General features: G+C 38.8%; 1 protein-coding gene across 4 annotated transcripts in view; it reads left to right on the top strand.

The window, feature by feature from the left end:
* Positions 1 to 20,237, top strand: part of LOC119147319 (katanin interacting protein) — a 65,857-nt gene extending 45,620 nt beyond the window's left edge. For 3 of the 4 annotated variants that reach the window (XM_037386101.1, XM_037386103.1, XM_037386102.1), the window contains 9 exons: positions 1,146 to 1,311; positions 6,155 to 6,312; positions 6,635 to 6,699; positions 7,886 to 7,996; positions 9,846 to 9,985; positions 12,512 to 12,613; positions 13,265 to 13,425; positions 15,784 to 15,872; positions 17,220 to 20,237. In XM_037386101.1, coding sequence (XP_037241998.1) covers positions 1,146 to 1,311; positions 6,155 to 6,312; positions 6,635 to 6,699; positions 7,886 to 7,996; positions 9,846 to 9,985; positions 12,512 to 12,613; positions 13,265 to 13,425; positions 15,784 to 15,872; positions 17,220 to 17,275 — 1,048 coding nt within the window. In that variant the 3' untranslated portion in view covers positions 17,276 to 20,237. The remainder of the gene's footprint in view (positions 1 to 1,145; positions 1,312 to 6,154; positions 6,313 to 6,634; positions 6,700 to 7,885; positions 7,997 to 9,845; positions 9,986 to 12,511; positions 12,614 to 13,264; positions 13,426 to 15,783; positions 15,873 to 17,219) is intronic. The other variant, XM_037386105.1, reaches the window with a different exon arrangement.
* The last annotated feature ends 1,103 nt before the right edge of the window (positions 20,238 to 21,340 follow it).

The raw sequence follows: 21,340 nt of genomic DNA on the forward strand, positions 1-21,340 counted from the left end.
GCTTTGATTTTTCAAGTCCTCCCTCTTTCTAACATCTTTCTTAGTAAGTGGGATTCATTTTTCTGTGTTTCCAGTATAATATCCCTTAATATTCTCCCTGCTGTGTGTAATGTTTTTATTTTATTTTGTTGCCTTTTTTTTTTTTTTTTTTACATCATCATTTTTGTGTAAAAACCTGTTTGGGCACAAGAAATAGGGGCTTTTCTGACTTTTGATATTTCTGCAAGCATGTTGAATTTGAGTGCACTGCAGTGCTCTTCAGCTCTAGCATTTGGAGTGAGTCCTGTGTGCTATTCAGGACCAAGTCAAGGATTATATCTTCTCTCATGGGCTCCCTAATCAGTTCCTCTCTGAAAGGGTAATTATTCAAACCTTTTTCTTTAAGGAACTGCCAAGTCTGGCACTCATTCTTCCATTAAACTTTTAAATAAATAGTAAGTACACAGGGCAGTGTACCAAAGTAATTACAGAGGACAATTAGTTTATATTCTCCTTTACTCAATCTTTGTATGCTGTAGTTTGTGGTAGGAGAATGTCAGGATTCCAAAATGAGGAAATAATGGAATTAACTTTATCTAGTCAGCCTGAAGTCTGTGCTATTATGAAAAGACATTGTCATCCTGGTACAAAGCTTTTTGGAAAAGTAGGAATGTGCCAACCTGTGTGCATGAAGAAGGATGTGAAGAAACTCTGCTCCTTCTCTGGGTTATCCAGCTGCCATCCAGCAACTTGTTGGATTCGGTGTGGTTGCTTTGGCATAGTAACACACACCAGTTCAGGCATGGTACTATATTAATAAATTATATTGTGTCTGGGCCTTAGAGTTTTGCCTTTGGCCGTTTTGGTACAGTTGAGCTTTCCTCTACCGGCTCCTGTTCACACAGGGAAAACCTAAGGATTTTTCTGTTTTTCCTCAGGGACACCCAACTAAAGGAAATACTGTCTGCTCCCCACCCCACCCCCCGTCTTTAGTTCAGCAATTGCATTTTATTTTTGATGTTTACTGTGCTTTTTAATTGCGTACACATGGGCACATTAAGCCCTGGAAGCAGGATCTAGAAAAAAACACCTAGTAAAGTACCTGATTTTCATGAGAAAAGCAGGCTTTTCCTTTTTTTGCAGCTAATGGATTTTTCTCTTTGAAGGTTAATAGATGGGACTAATATCACAGTAGAAGATGACCATATGTGGCTTGTTCCCTTCTCTTTTGGAGAAGATCATCTGCTCACAATCCATTTTGATAAAATTGAAAGTATTGCAGGGCTTCGCTTTTGGAACTATAATAAATCTCCGGAGGATACCTATAGAGGGGTAAGTAAAAGAAAAGGAGCACTGCCAGCAAAAATATACGGCAGTGCATTGGAAAATTGGTACTGTGATAAATGAATATAGCTGCCTTAATGGAACACCATAAATCTTTCTAGATTGTCTGAGTCTGAATTTTGTGGCAGGTATAATGCATTTCTGTCTCCACAAACAGCAAATATTGAAAAAAAGCCAGAGATAGTTTAAAGAAATCTTCACAGCTGATTTTTCTAAGAGACACATACAACAGCACATATTATTTTCAAAATACATGATTCTGAAGTGGTATCCCTCGGTATCTAGTACTTAGGCCTACCATATGATTCTTTATTTCCTGGAACACAGGGAGTGAGAGAGCACAGACGGTTCTCTAACAGAAATTCTGTTTAGGTAAGTTACAGAAGGCCAGTCAATCAGTCTTTCCCAAGAAGCAAGAAGAGTCTCTAGATCTCTAACATTTATTAGGGAAAGCTGACATCTTCAAACGGTTTGGCTAAAGTAGTTTAGCTAAAACTGTCTCACATACCTCCTCTCTTCTTTTTCCAAATAGCTTGGTTTGTATTTTTTTTCTTATTGAATACTGGGAATTGACTGGCAATTGATACCTGGTAGAGGTCATGTTACATCTTGCTGGCACTCTGAGTTTTGCTGTCCCTCATTTCTCTGGTTTTTCTCAGAAGCTATACACGTACGCTTGTAATGATAATGAAGAAGTAGTTGCTGTTCACAGCACAGACAGTTTAGGAATCCATTTGTTTCCAGATCTTCCCCTTCATGTGTAACTGTTGCATTCTTGATGTCTAGACTCAGTCAGTAGATAAGAAGAAAAATGTTGGTATGTATTAAACCAGGGAGAGACAGGACAAGGACAAAAAGGGTCACTAAAGTTCTGGAAGAAATTTTAGAATTGAAGCTGGAGGCACAGATCCTTCATATGATTGGGCAAGATAGTGGCAAAAGTGGCAGAACGGCTTCTTTGTGTAAATTTACCTTCCAGGAATTGCTTTAATATGAAAACTACATAAATGCGTGGAGAGGTGTTTCCTTTCCACAACAGAGCCCTGTCATCTTTTCGTATCAGCATGGGTGTTGTTGAGTGCCAAAGGCTGGCCAAAGACTCCCAGAGGGCCAGAGTGTAAGTTCTTTAATTTAAGCCATAAATGATCTACAGATTTTAACATATGGCACCTGGTTTTGTAATACATTGCATTAACCCAACATGTCTGACACATGGGAGGGTTCAGGAGCATGGTGAGCTGCCCATCTAAACATAACCCCTGTATAACAACTAGGGATTTTTAGTAAAATCTGTGTCCTAGTTTTGTCTGGGATAAGGTTCATTTTCTTCCTAGTAGCTGGTACAGCGCTGTGTTTTGGATTTAGTGTGAGAATAATGTTGGTCACACCCCGATGTTTTAGCTGTTGCTGAGCAGTGCTTACTCCAAGTCTCGGACTTTTCATCTTCTCACGCTGCCCTGCCAGCGAGCAGGCTGGGGGGCACAAGGAGCTGGGAGGGGACACAGCCAGGACAGCTGACCCCAGCTGGCCAAGGGGATGTTCCAGACCATATGATTTCATGCTGAACCATAAAACTGGGGGGTGGCAGCCCCCCGCTGGGGGACTGGCTGGACATCGGTCAGTGGGTGGTAGGCAATTGCATTGTGCATTGCTTCTTTTGTATATTCTTTTATCATTATTATTATTTTCCCTCCCTTTTCTGTCCTATTAAACTGTTTTTATCTCAACCCACGAATTTTACCATTTTTTTTCAGTTCTCTCCCCCATCCCACTGGAGAGATGGAGTGAATGGCTGTGTGTTCAGCTGCCTGCTGGGTTAAAACACAAAAATCTGTTACTTAATTGGTATGATTTGGCATAAAGAAAGGACACTTCCCTGTGAGAGTGGCACAGCTCTGGGACAGGATGTAGTGATAAGAAACTTTCAAAACTAAATTTGACAAAGCCCAGAGCAACCTGATTTACCTATGCAGGCTTCTCTGCTCTGAGCAGGAGCTGTGACTGGAGACATGCAGAAGGCCCTTCCAACCTAAATCTTTCTGTGATTCTGTGTACAAAATGCAATATGAAGAACTGTCTCTTAGGTGGTGATGTGGAATGTTTTTGACTACTGTTGTAAGCCCAAGCTTCTCCAAGGCAGAACAGGGGAGAAAAGTTTGAACATGAATTTGCATACCAAATCAACAAACTGTGTGTGTGTCACAGTTATTAAAAGGAGGAAAAGAAACAGCTAAATCCCTAAACCCTATCATGGAATTCGGTCTTTGGAGGCCAAACCAAGAAAGAAAGGAAGGTATATTTTCACAGTTTACTTTGCTAGGTAGAAAAAAGAGGTGAGTCTGATGAAGTGTGCATGCAGGTGGCACACCTGGAAGTCCCGTAACAGTTAGTGCTTACAATTTAAATGAGGAGTTCATCCCTCAGTCCTGTAAAAGGATGAAATAAATTATTTGGGAAACTGAAGATGCAAGGTATCTGCTGGGTCACAGTAAAGAGGCTTTAGACTGCAAACCTAGGGCATCATGACATCTGTCTGTTGAAGTATTGCTGTTCCTGCTACGAAACAGTCCCGGGTATGAGATATAATGCTTTTGCCAGGCAGCTGTAGACTGGTGGCTTCTATTCACAGCTTTAGAATGAGAGGGTAATGGCAGTGAACTGTCAAAATGAAGGCTTGCGTGCTATTTCCAGCTGTATGAAAAATTACCTTGTGAAAGCTTTGTTATGTGATTTGTAAAATGCTATGTGTGATGGTTGAGTGCCTTCTCAGATGATGAAAATTACTTAGAAATGAGGGCTGTAAGGGCACATAAATATAAGCAGCTGTGGTATAATAGGTAAGATTTCATCTCTAAGTCTCTAGACTTCCCATTCAATACGTGTTTCCTAAACTAAAGTGTATTTCAGTGGATTTTTCACTACCTCTCCTTAGCCTGGCAGACTGATTCAGCTGGAAAGTAGCATGCAGAAGGGTTTCTGATATGAAAAAGATATTTCCTTTCTTTGCTCCCAAGCATATAAAAAGTGAAACCAGAAATCGTTATTTCTCCATGCTTGGTACTCACACATTCTCTCCTAATTAATCTTCATGCTGTTTGAAAATGAACTGAGCACCTCCTTAAGTCTAGTACAATACCCAAGGTTTGCAAATCAAAAAAATTTTGTGTAAAAAAAAAAAACCAAACAAATACTGAAAATTATTTGCTTTTGGGAAATTGCATGTGTAAGTTACTGAAATTGTAACTGAATAAAAAATCATTTACAAATGGAAAAAGTATGAAAACTGTTATGAGTATCAGGCAAATAATAATATATAGACTACAGAAAACACTGAATGTTTTTAAGTTCTCCTTAGATAGACACCTGAAATGGGAATTTTAACTATAAATATTGCATATAGATTTTTAATAGAAATCCTAATAATGAAAATTAAGTATTTGGCTACAAAACTAAGGTAACCACAAATTATCGCGTATACATCAGTCAGTACAAAATCCAAAGATTATAAAACTGACTCATATTACCTTTAGACTAAATTAAGTCTTTTGTTAACTAAGTGAAACAATTTTGGTTCAGTCCATTAATCAGCAAGCTTTAATCACAGTGCCAGTTTTAAGGTCATCTTGTTATGTTTTACAGGTATCGTTCCTTCCTTAACCAGTAGTTAGTGGAAGACTCAGTGCAATAAATGCTGCTTGTTTTTAACGTTAGTTATATTTAACATATTTCAGGGCAAGATGCAGTGATAATTATTGCTGCATGATTGAATTTTTATGTGCCTGGGATCACTCATACACCAGATGGTGCTAATGGGGGAGGGTGAAGGGGCCAGAACTCCTGCATCATCTGAATAAGTATGCCTGAATTATTTAGTTTAATCTTCAGAGATTGTATAAAACCTGCATGCATCTATGACGTGGACAAGGCTCAATTCTTTCTGCCTGGTATGGGTACCTCTTCTTTATTCATATGCCCTTAGGTTGCATAAGGACTGCTTGCCAGATGAGTTTGCATGATGCTGGAAAGTCCAAGTGCCACCTGCCACAAAGATAAATAGAACTGGTGAAACACTGACTTTCTCTAAATGCAACAGAGATACAAAAAGAAACTGCTCTTGAGAGACCCCCAAGTTATATGATTTCTTAAAGGCTAGCTGCAGCCAGTGCTGAGCAATCAGACCTGATCTAGCAGTGCGTTCAGGTGCATGATGACTGTCTCCTCAAATCACCTTTGTGACATGTTCTGGCCTGAAAGCTGTCTGTCCATTCTGTTGATGGGTGTATGTATTGCTGCAGGCTCAGGAATCTTGGAATCATAGGATCATTTAGGTTGGAAAGGACCTTTAAGATCATCAAATCAAACCATAAGCCTAACCCTGCCAAGCCCACCACTAACCCACGTCCCTAAGCTCCACATTTACATGTCTTTTAAATACCTCCAGGGATGATGACTCAACCGCTTCCCTGGGCAGCCTGTTCCAGTGCTTGACAACCTGAAGCTTCAGTTTGTTGAGATCTAGTGAGACCCAGTAATTGAAGGATCTCTTCAATACTTTTTTTTTTTCCTTTTTCCCCCAAATCCTCACCTCTCCCATCCCCATCAGTGTCAGCTGTGATGCTTTGAATTGCATACCACAGGCTGCAACTGCTATCTGCTGGTTTGGGCTTTGTTTTTGCCAAAGGAAGTCATACTACAGAGCAATGAAACAAATATAACAAAATCACTGAAATGATTTCAGCCTGGGAAGTGAATACAATTGTTTTGGATCTATTTTATTTTATGTAATATCATTTCATGTCATGTAATCTTATGTTATGTTATTTTAAACAAGGCTAAGGTAGTGCATGTGTTGCTGGATGGTCACAGCATCTCCCCACCAGAAGGCTTTCTTATCCGCAAGGGACCAGGCAACTGCCATTTTGACTTTGCCCAAGAAATTCTCTTTCTTGACTATCTGCAGCCCCAGCTGACTAATAAAGTACAAAGGAGGTAAACTGGGATGTTTTTGTTATCTGAACCACGCAATGTCTCTTAACTGTTTAGTATTTTTTTATATTCTCTGTTGAAACCAGTTGTATGAGGCACCTGGATGAAAATACAGAGCATTTAGAGAAAAATGCTTAATTGGGTTTTAACTATATACTGTTAACAAGATTTCATTGAGATTAGAGGACAAGCTAGTCCATAATTGCAGGTGGTGGGGTAGGGGGTGGTGTTTGTGAAAGCTTAGTTCTTTGGTTTTGTTCTCTTCTTTTCTGAATGAGCCAAAGGTACATAAAGAAACTATTTTGTCTGGGGGGTTTTTTGGCAGGACTGCTTCAAAGAGAATGGAACAAGCTAGTATGGACTATGAAGCACCGTTAATGCCATGTGGTTGTATCCTTCTCTGTCGTTTTCTTACTTGTCATGTAGAATATTTTAGTTATATACTGTGGTTATCAGTCCTGACCTTTTTTGAATCCAACAGTTTTTGGTGCTTTAAGAAATTAACAAGATAGCAAGAATATGAGAAAGGCTTCCATTAAGTATGGATTAAGAATAAATAAATAAATAAAAACATAACATATGTATGAACTGTTTTCAGATATTCTGGTAGCTTTTTGTCCTGCCTTTTACAATCCACCCAAGCTGGAGCTAAAGCTCTGTTAGTGTAGTATCCAGCAAGCCTATCAAAGCTAGAAGTAGTCTTCATATTTTTGCGTATGTTTGAACGTTTGTCTCGTTTTATATCTTTATTAAAGTTGACCAGAACTGTGTAATATTTCTGCCATTTTTCTTTATGTTGGTGGCTTTTTAAGCCTAGGTTTTCCTAGATAAGTACAGCCTTTTCTGATAATACTTACTGTTATGCCATCAATCTATTTGATGGGCTTTTTAAACCCATTAGATTATTCTAACCAAGTGTGGAGAGAATGGAGTCTCAGCAATATGAAGTTCCTGCTGGTTTCATGAAAATCAGTGTCTGGGTAGAGCAAAGAGGTACAAATGACTGCTCCATTACAGAAATGGACAGCACAGGCTCCATCATTACCTGTTGTGCCATTCAGTGTAGGGGAGTATTTTCTGCCCAGTTATCACCCATATAATTCAAAACCAGGCAAAGGAACATTCAGGAAACATTAAGGCAGTTAAGGCTCCACATGGGAGCTGTGGTGTTAAAAACTTGCAGTGTACAAGAAGGTAAGACGCACACTGAAAAGATTCAGTAGTTCATCTGATGGAAGAACGTATATGAACATACATATACATGAACTTGTATATGTGTGTAAACAATTACAGACTTCTGCCTAGTTGTGTCACCTGCAGATGATCATTTCTATATCTATTATCAGTGTTAGAAAAGGCAGTCTTCTTCGCTTAAAATAGTTTTATTCAGAGAGTTTTAAGACATAGTAAAGTCAGAAGTGAAAAACATATTTTTTTTCACTCCTGCAAACTGCTAATAAGAGTGTCTGTCATTGAGATATGGGCTGCACAATAATTTTTGAAACTGCAAATTAAATAGTCTCTTAGGACAAAGTATCAGTATTGAAATTTTCCTTAACAGCTTTTTGCTTTTCAGTTGTTTTCCAGTTTCAGCTTTTGACAAGTTGGGGCGATCCATACTACATTGGTTTGAATGGACTTGAGTTGTTCAATGAACACGGGGACCAAATCGTACTGACAGAAAACAGTATCCTTCTAATGACCAAGTGCCTCTATCCTTGCTTGCTCCCTGGCAAATTATCATATAGCATTGCTTGCTGCTTCTTCCAAATTGCCGGTTTATCCCCTATGACTACTCTGGCTGTACTTCTCTATATTTGCGTGATGATACTTCTTTCCATCTTTTAATGTATTCTATATACTTTCAGAACATTTCTTCTCTGAATGGGATGCACCAACAAAGCAAGGCAAGGTTAGAGAAGGGAAAGCTTAAGAAGGATATGGGTGTTTTTGCTATCAACATTTATTTCTTCTATGGTATGGAGGTACCAGGAAGTTTGATGAGTTATAATTTCATAAGGAAAGGTTGAACTCAGTTATTTGTTACGGAATCTTTCATTGTACCACAAGAAAGAATTTTTTCATAACTCTTGTTCTGGAGCTTTAGGCTATTCTAGACATCCGATCCCGTCTTGAAGATAAGGGCTGAGACTTCGAATTTGATACAGTGTTCCCTGGGTAACCGACAGCAGGAACAAAGGGTGTGTTTGAAAGATTCATAGTCATCAGGGTTACACTTCAGTGCTCTGTATCAGCTGAAGTCTCTTAAGAGCTAAAAACTTCATACACCAACATACAATTCACGTAGTTCAGTCACATGGAAGAAACAGTTTCTTAGCCAACTAGGAAGGGTAAAAACCATGGATGCTGCATGAATTGTACATCTCTAAGGATCCTCATTGCCTAATAAATAGAGGATACATTGAAAAAGGTAATAAAAGCTTTTTTAAAAAAAAATTGTGTATCTTGTATGATACATGATGCAGTTGAAACATCTGTAATGGAGAAGAAGCATTTTGAAATTGAAAAGTGGTAACAAATTGTTTTTAAGAGCAAAGGATCTTTAACTTGGGTTTTAAATGGTATGTCTTTACAGTACAATGCAATGCCAGGTAAAGATACCTCCGCTTGTTTTGAATGATGGCCTGTTTCTGCCTGTACAGTAGCGTTGCTTAGATATATTAGGATCTCCAAAAGAGGATATTTGTCTTAGTGCAGTACTAGATGTGATAGTTCAGTACTGAGTCTGGAGTAAGCTTTTCTTAAACAGTTGAGGCATTGCCATGTCGTTACTTAAATTCTTTATAAATACTTACAGACTGAGGCCTTTTAGAACGCAGGAGAAGGGGAAGTTAGTGTCCCTCAAACTGGATTGCTAGGGATTTAGAATTCTGAAGACAGTGTCATCCATTCACATTCCTTTGCATGTCTTGAACATACATATGTTTTTTACACAGATGTTCTCTTATAGAGAAAATGTGGTTAGCAGTTGTCTAGAAAGCCTGTTCAATAGGAGGTTTAATCATTCCCTCTCAAAGAACTGAAAGAAGGCCTTATTAAACAATTACTGCTTTTTATCAGAAACTTTGAGGAACTCAAGCAAAAGCTAATCTGATCGATGGCTACCTCCTGCAAGGAAGCTTTTCTTGAGACATGTTTTATATGAGGAGTTTTCACAAGTTCATTCTAAGAAAATGGGGCTTCGTCACAAAAAAGCTGGGAGGTGCATGTTCCTGATGAGGGAACTTCGTCATGAAGTCAAAGATACATATTTGAAAATAAATGCAGCTAGGTCATTTATTTCTATTTTAAAAAAAATTTTTTGAATGCCAGAATTTGTAAGGGTTTTCCTGCTTTTAAAAATGTGCCTCCAGGTTTCTCATCTACCTATGTGAAGTGCTTGGAGTATTTTTAAGTTTTACTGTGGTAATGGTGAATACTTGCTCATGGAACCTGGAAGAGCAAGCGTGAGCTTTTAAATATGCTGTTTCTGAAATGCTCTTTTCGGTTGTTTGCGCTTAAAGTTTTTTTTTCAGATATTGCTGCTTTTCCAGATAGTGTCAACATTTTAGAAGATGTGTCTGGAGACATCCGAACTCCAGACAAACTAATTGACAGAGTAAATGACACAACTGATGGCAGACATATGTGGCTTGCACCCATTCTTCCTGGTTTGGTACATTTTCTCTTTTCATATCATTTTAGTGATGTGCGTAGATGTAGCTAGAAGCATAAAGGAAAGGAAGAAGCATACATAATTCTTAGGTAAATTTGATATTAGTAAATGATGCTAAATCAGTGCCTTTTAGAAGTTCTTTTTATTCCAGTTTCTCTTCACTGCACAGATAGCAGCAGTATAGATTTCCCAGGTTTGTAATCTCCTCCTGTCTCCATGGTGCAACAGCAGAAGAATTTCCAAGGCTAGATGTTTTTTCAGTTACTATGATAAAGATACTGACAAAGGAGTTTAATATGTGTGTTCTGTGCAATAAACACCTTTCAAATGGGAGCAGACTAGGATCTTAAATTCGTTTTTACAAAAAGCAATGAATATTGTTCCAGCAGTGAGAATTTTTTTAATCTCATTATCTGTGTTGAATTCAAATTCATAAATTAGAGATGACAGGTTTAGTATTTCATGTCCTAAGGCCCCAAATGGTTCAGCCCTTTTAGAAGCACCATGTTTAAATTATGGGATATCAAATCTACAAACAGGAAGAGCAGATAAACTTAAAGTTCTGACTTCGTTTTAGGAGAGGACATTTTTTAGGGGCCTGTTATGAACTTCATTAAGATGTGTTTATTTCTTAGAAGAGGATGGATTTCAAAAGTAACAAAATGTAAACCTGACATGTGATATGTTGTAGCTTACTGTGTTGGAAAAATCCTTACTCCATATGTTAGTTATTAATTAGAATATTAAAAGCAAAGAATTAAGTCAATTTTGAAAATACTTCATGTATCATTGTATGTTGTAATGCAGTGGGTATAATAAAGATAACAATTTTAAGTATAGTTGGGAATACTGACCACTTGCATTGCTTAGGAAAACGGAAGGTCTATGTAATGCTTGAGGCTCCTACTGTGTAGATCCCACATCTTGAATCCTGGTAATTAATTTAATGGGATGCTCAGATATCCATTATAACATTGTGAGTCTGGGTTTGCTCATGTCCTTATGAAAGACATGCTCGCAGAGGCTCTTTCATTTTGACAAACAGGAAAATACCAGTACCTGGAGTTCCAGCACAGATAGATGCATACACTGTTTTGTGGTGTTGTGTCTGACACCAAAATACTGTAGAAAAACATAAGGTAGCAGTATAAAAAGGGTAAATTGATAAAGTGTGTTATGCAAGAGGAAAGAGTAAGCAATATCATGATGCTTTCTGTCCTTGAACTGTAGCAAATTACCCCTTTTCAAGATCCACATAATATTTTTCTTTCTTGCGTGGTATGGTTGTACAGCCAGGAATTGCAAATGGATTAAGTGATCAGCCTATTCATGATCATCCTCTGTAGTTGGGATGCTGATCCAAAGCTTGTGTATACTTACATCATCATTGCTAAGCTGCTTTGAAACATGCCAGTTGCCTAGAAAGCTGAATTAACTTTGTGCTATACTGGAAGGTTCGAAAGCTTTAAGGAAATTTTATATTACAGCCTTTCTTTTCCTTACTAAATATATCTTCCTTTTTAATTCTAAAAGTGGTTTTTGTCTTTTGCAAATTTATTACTAATGCAAGCACAATTGGAATTCTTTGTTTCCTGTTACTGATTGTAATTTTATTTATTTGTTTGAATGTATTTTCCATCAAATCTATCATTTGATGTGAGACTAGCAATTGCCATCGAATGCTATGCCCAGATTGTCTTCTGGAAAATCACAGGCAGAAACATTTATATTGATCGCATCTCCCTTTTTTTCTTCAGTTAAAAAAAAAAAAAGAGCATAGTGATGTGATACAACTAACAGTTATCTTCTCCAGTGCATCAGAGGATTACAACTTCAGAGGATGCTAGAGATGAAGCTGAAGATATGTTGGCCCAAAATTGATCTAGTAGCTCATAAAAGGAATAACATTGAATTAACTGTAACAGGCAAGATTGGTTTCCTACAGCCTAATCCTTGGTCTTCACATCTTGACGTTAATGTCACTGAAAGTGAAATGAGTAACACCGCTAGCAGTAGTTGTTTAGCAAGCATCTAGAGAATTGTCTCTACATTCCTACTGCTGTACCTCAGACAAAAATTGCAAAACTTGTGCAAGAGCTTTCAAAGTCAGAGGGTACAGGAGAAAGTTCAGCCTTGCAAATAGAAAGGTGGATTCCGTTTGTATTTGGGGGAATGGAATAGACACCAGCTTGTCTTATCCTGAAGCACATGTCTGATGTGAAATAGTCGTCAAAAGTGTCTCTCGACCTCTCCTCCAGCTGATTAGCAGGATGACTGCCCAGGATGGCAGGCTCGGGGTAGGTGCTCTGAGGAGTTATACTTACGTGTGTGAGGGCAGCTCTGGGGCAGGCACAACATCTGTGAACTATCAACAGAGATGATAGCGGAACTTAAATCCCTCGCATCAGTTGTCTGTCTCCTAGCTATATCTCTTTAAATATGCACCCCTTTTGATGCAACATGCATGAGAATTTAATTTCTTTGGGCAGTTTGTGCTGTTAAATATAAATTAATTCTCTTTTACAGGTGAATAGGGTGTATGTAATTTTTGATGTACCTACTACTGTGTCAATGATCAAGTTATGGAACTATGCCAAAACACCTCAGAGAGGTGTGAAAGAATTTGGTGTAAGTAATTTTTGGATGCATTTTGTATGTTCTGGTGAGTCAGCTTACTTGATTTCTGTACTTACTTTCACAGTTTACTGAAGTGTGATTCCATATAATCTCAAAGGATGGGATTCATCTCATTTAACTCTGCATTTAGTATTAAAATGACTAATCTATGCCAGTCATCTGTTCTCCCTTTCTTGTCCGGGGGGAGAACACTTTATCTGATATTTTTCTTGGATAATTGTCTTAAGATAGAATAATGCTTTCCTTTTTCCACTGAGTGTAGAGCAGGCCTGGAAGACTAGTTTAAACTACAAACCCAAGTTTTAGACAGCTGAAGTGTGGTGAGATTCATTAATTCCTAGATTTGAGTGTGATTCACTCTAGTTGGTAGAATGGCAATTATGTAAAATATGAAATACATTTTTAATTGCCTACTTGAAAGCTGCATTTGAAACATCAGTGAGAAGACAAAAACCTGGGGGGAAAAAAATCAAAACCCAGCAGCAAATAGAGAGAAGTGGAAGTTTTAAGGAACAAAAGCTAAACTAATGGCCAGACTTGTGGAACAAATAGGGCAAATAATTTCTGGTGAATTGATAGAGACAAGTGGTGAAAGCAGTGCCTGATTTCTACATGTTTTGTTTCTTTCTTAAATATCTTTAGCTTCTGGTGGATGACTTGCTTGTCTACAATGGCATTCTGGATATGGTGCACCATGTAGTATCAGGCATCCTGCCAACCTGTGATCCAGTGGTCCCGTATCATACCATTCTCTTCACAGATGATGAGAAGATTTGCCTTCAGGAGAAGAGAACTGTTATTAGGTATGTGAGTGGATCTTGACTGGAGGAAAGAATCTTGTTTTCAGAAAATGTTTTTATGTAACTAATGTCAGCAATATGTATATTGCTATAGAAAATTCCCTTCCAAAGCATACTCTGCCTCACTTAATGAGAAATAACCAATAGTTTCTTAGATACTAGGACAAGTTGCCAGCTTTATTTGTAAGCATTTCTTAGCAGTTTCTGGGATTCATGATTCATATTTACATATGTTTTTATGGAAGCCTATAGTAATAAACACAAAAGAAAAAAGTTAAGCTTCCTTACAGAAGAAATAATAAATCCCAATGATATTACACAGAGGAAAAATAAATAAAAATATAAAGTTAATGAAAAAGAACAAAACATCAAGTAAAGAAAAGAAAGTCCTCTGGTTTGGCACAGATACTAATTAAGGAACCAGAATTCTACTGTTTTGTAAACGTTCTAAAATAATGAACTTCTTAAATGAGAGATGAATTGTGTTCAAAGGAATGACACTTTGAAACCACTAAGTTGGCAATTGCACAGAAAATACGATGAAAAGCAGTGAAAAAATGCAGTTATATTTAGAAGGTCAGGATTGATAGAGTCTAAAAAACAGTCCCTAGCAAGGAAAATAAAGATTGAAAGAATAATTTATTTTAAATGAGATGGAGAAGTAAAAAATTGAAAGCTTACAGAGAAATAAACACTTTCTTATACATTGCACAGCTAGCAAGTAGAATGTGTTGCACATACATCACTTGGAGGAAAAGACGACAGTTTTGCATTCAAGAATAGCACATGACCCATTCAGAGGCATATTCAAATATTTTGCAGTAAGTAGAAGAAACATAAGCTGTCCTGATGAAGAACAGAAATTCACATTTGCCTACGGGCTTTGTTTTCCTCTGTTTCTCTAAAGTATTGGCTGTTGGCCACTGGTGCTTGTCAGATGTTGCAATAAATTATTATTGTTTGGATGTGTTGTGTTAGAATCATGTTTGTGTACAAGTGTCTGTGTTGTCACGGTAAAATTGGGAGGTAAACAATTTTTCAAGTGAAACTAAACTGAGAATGTCTTGAGGAAATACGAGTTTTGAGAATTTTTTCAGTGGGATATAAAGAGGAGGAGGAGAAATGAACCTTTACTTTCTTCAGTGTAACATATTTCTGTGAGTTAAGTTACTTTATTGGAAGCAGAGGAGCACCAGCTGTAATCATAGATCTTTTTCACGTAACTTTTGTCACATATTTTAACAAAACATAGATCCTTTGATTTAGTTTTAAGCAGGGTATACTTCTGGGGTCATGCAAACTGTATGATCTGTTTTCCAGTCAAGAACATGCAGAGTCTTCTCTTCTAGACTTCTGTGCAGGAGATTTCTTGGTCTTTCTTCTTAACCTGTTTTGCAATCTTCTTTTCCTTCTTTTCACCTACTACCCTACTAAAATATAGGGTACTTCATCAATAGAAAACAAATCCTTTACTACATGCAGGATAATAGTCCTCCATTTAAAAAATGCTCTTGAGCTTTTATGTATTGTTACTTCTGATTTTGGCCTGTTCTCTTTCACATGTCACTGTTCAGTATTTTATGAACCCTGAACTTGAATCTGATGTTATCATCAATAGTGTAAATTCTGATTTACTTCAGTATAGGTTCCCCTGTTTCTCTCGGACAGTTTGCGAGACATCGCATTTTTCTCCAAAAATAGAAACCTATTTTGTGCAGTATTTGTAGAGAAAAGAAAAATACACTTTTTTTTTTTTTCTGAAGACATGGATGTTTTGTTTTTGTCTGTGTGAAAGGGAGATGTTATTAGAGATATTTTCTTTAACTTTCAATTCGGTTCACATTTTTTATCTGTAATTTGTCTGATTTAATTTAACGATGAAGTTAGTACTTCTTTCCCAAAAAGAAATTGTTAAAACTTTGCAGCAGCCTGTAAACAAAACTTGTAACAGTAAATTAATTTTGTTTAGTTCAGAAAACTTTCAAATAATGCTATATTAACATTACAAAACAGTGTTAAGCTCCATATAGGGATTTTTATACCCTTTTTGTTCAGCACTGATTTAAAGTCTCACTTTGGTAAATGTGGTTCAAGCTGTGTAGGCAGGCATGAAAACTGTAGAGTGAATATGATGATATTTAGATTTGAATGTGTGCCTGAATGAATGCCACAAAAAAGCCGGCAAGAAATCCTTCAGGTGGATGCAGACAGAATGCCTTTCCTTTCTGAGTAGTCTCATATAATGTGGCTTTGTCTAGCCTCCAGGACCTAAATAACTTCTCTGGTAACCTTTTCCATGACTCTCATAACTTTTCACAATGTTGATTATTTTGGCTATTGTACTGATCTTAATCTTTTCAGCAATCACGTGGGAGATCAGGATGTACGAATGATGAATGAAAATGAGATTGTCACAAACAGCAAAAAGAAGCAGGTTGTGGCTGATCCGGGTTAGTTCTGTCTTCTACAGTTTTCTTTTGCTCATTTTCTACAGAGACAGTATAGATAATGAACATTGTTACAGACTCAAACTGGGTAAAATGGGGAGATTTGCACCTCTTTTATATATTTAGCTCTACTTTTTCTACCATAGAAAGGCAAACCAGGAATGTCATACTCCAGTGGATTTTTATTCTATATTTAAATCTGAAAGTGAATGATACGAATGAAAGATGGCTGTGGCATGTAGTCATACCAACACATACACAGAAGTGCTCAGGAAAGAAACTGACTGAAGATAAACTGAAAACTGGTGTTAATTGTGCAGGTTCATAGATAGCTTTGGGAATAATAGGCTGATTGCATCCCTACTGGCCTTTTAAGCAGCTTTAGAGGATGCATCTGTATCTCAGAATTAGCTGCTTGTTGCTCCTCAAGCAAATCCAAAATCATGGTAAGTGTAACAAGGGGGAAAACACATTGACTTTATTCCTCCCACTGTCTTTCTGGTTGGTCTTCTCTCTTACAAACTGGTAATTAAAAAGACAACTTCTCTTTTTCCCAAGGAGAAAGAGTAGATTGTATTTGTAGTCTGAAGAGTCCCAGCCATTCATTGTAAATTGCTCAGCATAGCTCCCTAAATACATTACAAATTCTCAGTCAAGATGGTATAATCATGATTGGTTTTCTCTCCTGAGCATGATACTTTCTCCAATTAGTTCCTCTAGAAAGTGTTACAGGAAGTGTTTGATGGCTTCTAGTAACAGTTCTGTAGGAGAAGGACTTGAAATGCCATTGACTGTACAAATACAGGTTCAAAGTTATTAGTGTATTAGCACTCGCTGTGTCAGAAGTGTTTTGAACATCTCTGTGCCTGTTGTAATGACATCCTGGGTTCCAGGGCAGACATACCCTATGTTCAATAAAGAACAGCTGTCATGGCCATGGCTATCACATCTATTGTCTAAGCATTAAGGGCACAGAATGCCTCTGGTGTGATCTGTTGAGGGTTGCCTGTTGCCATTTGCGGCGTGTCTCCTCTGTAGCATGTACTGGTATCAGCCGCAGTGGTCGATATCAGATTTGTAGAATGATTTGGGCTGGAGGAGACCTCAGGAGGTCCAACCTCCTGTGCAGAACAGTGTCAGCATTGAATTCAGACCAGATTCCACAGGGAAGTGATTCCATGGGACTGAAAGAAGGGGCAGCACTCATTGTCAAGATAAGAAGTGTTACTGAGAAGAGTAGCTTAGCTATCACTCTGGGATGGAAAGAGCGTGTTTCTTCCTCATTTTAGTCTGTGGCTTCACTGTTAATACAGGTACAGTCTTAAAACAGCACTCCATTTTCCTCAACAGCTTTGCGTCCGAAAACCTGCATATATGAAAAAGGCCTGCAGAGGAGGAAACGGTAACAAGGGATTGTGATCTCCAAGATGCGCACCATCCAAATGGAAGATCTTCTGTTTCTGCTGCTGCTGAACCACCTCCTGTCTTATGAGAGGGAATTTTATTCACTACAGGAAATTTTCTTCAGTAATGAACTTTAAAGCATGAACTTGGTTTTCTTTTTTTTCATTATGATTTTTTTTCTCAGTCTCTTAATTGAAAATCCAGGGAGGAAAGAACATAAAGGAGTGAGTGAGAACCTTATTGCTAACTGACAGCTGTTCCTGCCAAATACCAAGAACTTGGGTGAAGCAGGATGGTTTTAACAAGAGGTCTTTCGAATATTTCTCAAGCTTTAATTACTAATTCCTAGCTGGATGGTCATGAAGCTTCTCACTAGAAAGATGTGTCTGCTTTGTTTCTGATGCCTGTAAATAGTTCTTTGGGAAATGCACTTACTGGAGGAAATACTCTTTTTCTGTTTCTGGGCTGCCACCGTATGCTTTGATGCCACGGCTCTCTCTAGGGGCCGACACTGTTTCTGACATCTGGAGAGGTACCACTGGGCAGGCAGAAGTGTGAGGAATGCTTTTAGAAAATTGAGGTTGGGCAGTGGATTTGTCAGGGTTTAATAAGTAAGTTTCAGCTGTCACTTCTTTCATCTTTTGCAGTGAAATAATTATTTCTTTCATTATTTCACTACCATGAAAAAGGCAGATCAGGTGTTTTGCCTGAAGTGCCATTGACAGGCACTCTACCCTTCAGGGTCCTCCTGTTACAGAACGGTGCTTTTCTCTCCTCTTTTGCCTGAATTTGGTTATATGAACAAGGAGGCCGTACCTCTGTGCTGCACCGACCAGATCTGTTGCCAGCAACATTTCATCACTTTTGAGAAATGGTAAATGCATGTTAACCAGCAGGAAGTATGGAGGAAACTGCATTTTTAAACACAAAATGCCCTGCACATGCGGTTGTTTAAACAAAAACTAACCAAATAATTATTCTGCAAGATCTGTAGCTATGCAAATGTACTTTTCACTGAAAGTTTGTCAGTTGTGACAACCTGTAAATCTCTTCCATAGAAGATTCTTCCTTTCTCGTTTAGAACTTGCTCATTTTTTCCCAAAGAGAACTGAACGCTCTGAAGTCAGTAAATGCTTTTAGACCTGAAACAGAGAGATAGTACTGCAGCTTCTGATAGAAAGTCAAAATGTGCTGCTTCCCTTTCTGTAGTAGGTCAGGAGTGCAATATCTTGTATATTTGCTTATGAAAAGCATACTTCTTAACTGTTGTTGGCTAAGCTGAATAGGTGCAAGACAGCAATGGATTTCCCAGATGTCTTTGTACTGATGGACCAACAAAATGTATTTTTTACTAAATACAAAAAACTTTACTTCTAAATGTAAAACAGTGTTCTGAGTATATTGTACTTTGTTTAAAGGCTCTTTCCAAACTGGACTGACAAACGAACCTTCTGTTGTTCTGAGAACTGGCTCCCCTAGTGTAGCTCTACCAAGAATCCAGTTTTAATTTTTGTTCCAAAGCAGACAACTATTACATGCGATTCCAAAACAAAAAAGTGGCAGAGCTGAAAGTTACTGGTAGGGCTAAGAACAGATAGAAATGTGTGTGTTTGGAAGCAGGGAGGCTATAGCAAGGTTTTTAAGACTCAAGGCAGAATCACAGGTTTATCGTGTAGGCAATCTCTAGATGAGATAAGGCCTGTCGCATTGTTTGTTCTTCTGAGAAAATTGCATTGAATGTGAAGAGGAATGAAATCTGTCGTGTTTTCTGGCACAGAGCAGCGTCCTTCTTCTTGATAAGAGAAGGTACAAGGGGGAGGCAACTTTCTATGCTCATCTGTCTCCTCTGTATCTGCCTGGAGCATATCAAGTCCTGTGTGATGGACTAATGATTTTTCAACCCTAGTGCTTTGACATAACTCCAGGTTTTGTAAATTATTGCAAAATACTGGGTCAACCTCAGATGGGTCACAGTTCCCTGTGTTTCTGTTTCTCTACCACAAACTCTTCCTCACTGGTCTGTTGGTAACTGCAGCTGGTTTTCACACCTTTTCCCTTTGGACATCTGTATCCAGTGCAGCTGTTCTGGCACAGAGTATTGGCTTGTACCATCTGCCAGCCTCTCCTAGCAGCTCCTTTTACTCATTCAAGAGATTCCCCACAATTGCCACACAGTAGAAAGACCATGAAAGTCTTCAAAATATTTCAAAAAAAATTGTGAAGTTGTGGAACATCTCCCCTGCAATGTCTTTGTCTGAAATAAGGGTTTGCCAGCCTGCTGTCTGCTCCGGGATGACATACCCACCAAGGCAAGGCCTAATGAAGTCCTTGTTTCTAGTCAGTCATATAGAGAAAGTAGCAAAATGTTTAGAAAATACTTCATTAATCTCTGTGGGGTAGGAGATGTCAGCATTTGGCCTCCTAATTAGAGCTGAGATGTAATGATCCTTTATATAACCAAAGATAATTAAGTTGTCCTAGTCAGCCCTATGTACTCAAATATAGACAATCGACTTACATCCACAGTGAATCAGGGTTTAAAAAAAAAAAGTTTATTCCATTTTTCACCTTTTTTTAGCTAGCTATTCACAAGTACATTCATGTCAGACTAGCATTTATGGGAGGGAAAAGAGGAAGAGTAAACACGCAATCAAGAAAATCCCCACGGAGCACTTCAGTCAATGTCAGGCGCTGTTTCAGCAAGAGTGATTCTGCAAGAATGTGCATGGAATTCAACATTGTCAAAAGCGTGACAAAAGAAAAGGATTCATATGAATTCTTGCTGAAGCCTTTGATGTAAATGATTGAACTTTTGCCCAGTTCCGGTTTCTGAGCCACTCAAAAAAATCTGTCGTAGTTCCTCACATTTACCTGTGGTGACTTGCTTTAAAGGGGCTGGATCAAGGTAACAGAAATGAATTTGTTTGTCCCACAATGACACTGAGAAGGACGGAGGATAAAGAAATAATCTGTGAGGAAGTACATGTCATGCTGTCTACTTTTTGGGCTCTAAAAATATATTTTTGTCAGTCTTAATGGTGTAATCTGAAAACCGGGATGCCTGGGAAGGCCTCCACCTTCTGTTTTCATTTTCTTTTTGTCCTTTAATCCAGTAGAATTTAAACAGCAGGGAGAAGCACCTGTCTGTGGACAAGGGAGCAAGTGGTGGTGCAGGCAGTGTAAAAGGTGGCACAGAAGACGTGGAAGCTTGAGTGTTGCTGAATCAGGAGACTCGTTCTCTTTGGGAGGATAAACCCGTAAGAGGCACATGAGCAGCTACATACGGCACCTAAATTAAACCGAGCCCTTCTCATGGCTTAGGCTGGGCCTGGACATAAAACTGCACTACAGCATCCTGCTTAGGTGATGCTGTCTTCTGTAAGATCTCCGGGTCCTGCTGGTCTTCTGCCATGTTCCCGGTGTGCTGCTCCTTCCCCACGGGGATGCTCAGCCCCGCCGGTTCAGGGATGTGCGCCAGACTGGCAGCACCTGCGGGATCCTGGCAGTGCCAATGGGTGACCGGGTGGTGTGAGACTGGACAGAGATCTTGTGTACCAGGTAACGCAGCGGATCAAGCAACTTGCTGCCAGTGATGATGTGAGGATGAGAGCACAGGTGAGGGAGGGTGAGTGTTGAGTCTTTAAACGCTCTGACGTTACCAGGAAAAGCTCGCTTCTCAGCCCAAGTCTGGTAAGAGCAAACATGAAGTGCTGCATTGACACCTGAATTGTGGCTCACGCGGGGGATGATCTCTGCTTTCCCTTTGATTGACTCAGTGGCTTTTACTGTGTGAGACAGAAGCGTTTCCTGTTCCTTCCTGCTCTCTGCCTCCGCAATGCTCGCTGTTCGATACGTTTCTATACTGCCCAGGGGAATATAGCAAGTGGTTGGAGTTTGAATTAGCGCTGGTGTGAGCAGACACAGTGCGTAGGGATGCCTTAGGCTGGCCTCCACGCTCCGGGTCTGCTGGTCCAGGAGGCTGAGCTCTAACAGGAGCCTCTCTTCTGTTAAGAGTCGCTGAGGTAGCCGAATCTGTTCCAACAGTCTTCAAAAAATGTGAACTCTGG

The sequence above is a fragment of the Falco rusticolus genome, chromosome 4, assembly GCF_015220075.1.
Source record: "Falco rusticolus isolate bFalRus1 chromosome 4, bFalRus1.pri, whole genome shotgun sequence".
Lineage (NCBI taxonomy): Eukaryota > Metazoa > Chordata > Aves > Falconiformes > Falconidae > Falco > Falco rusticolus.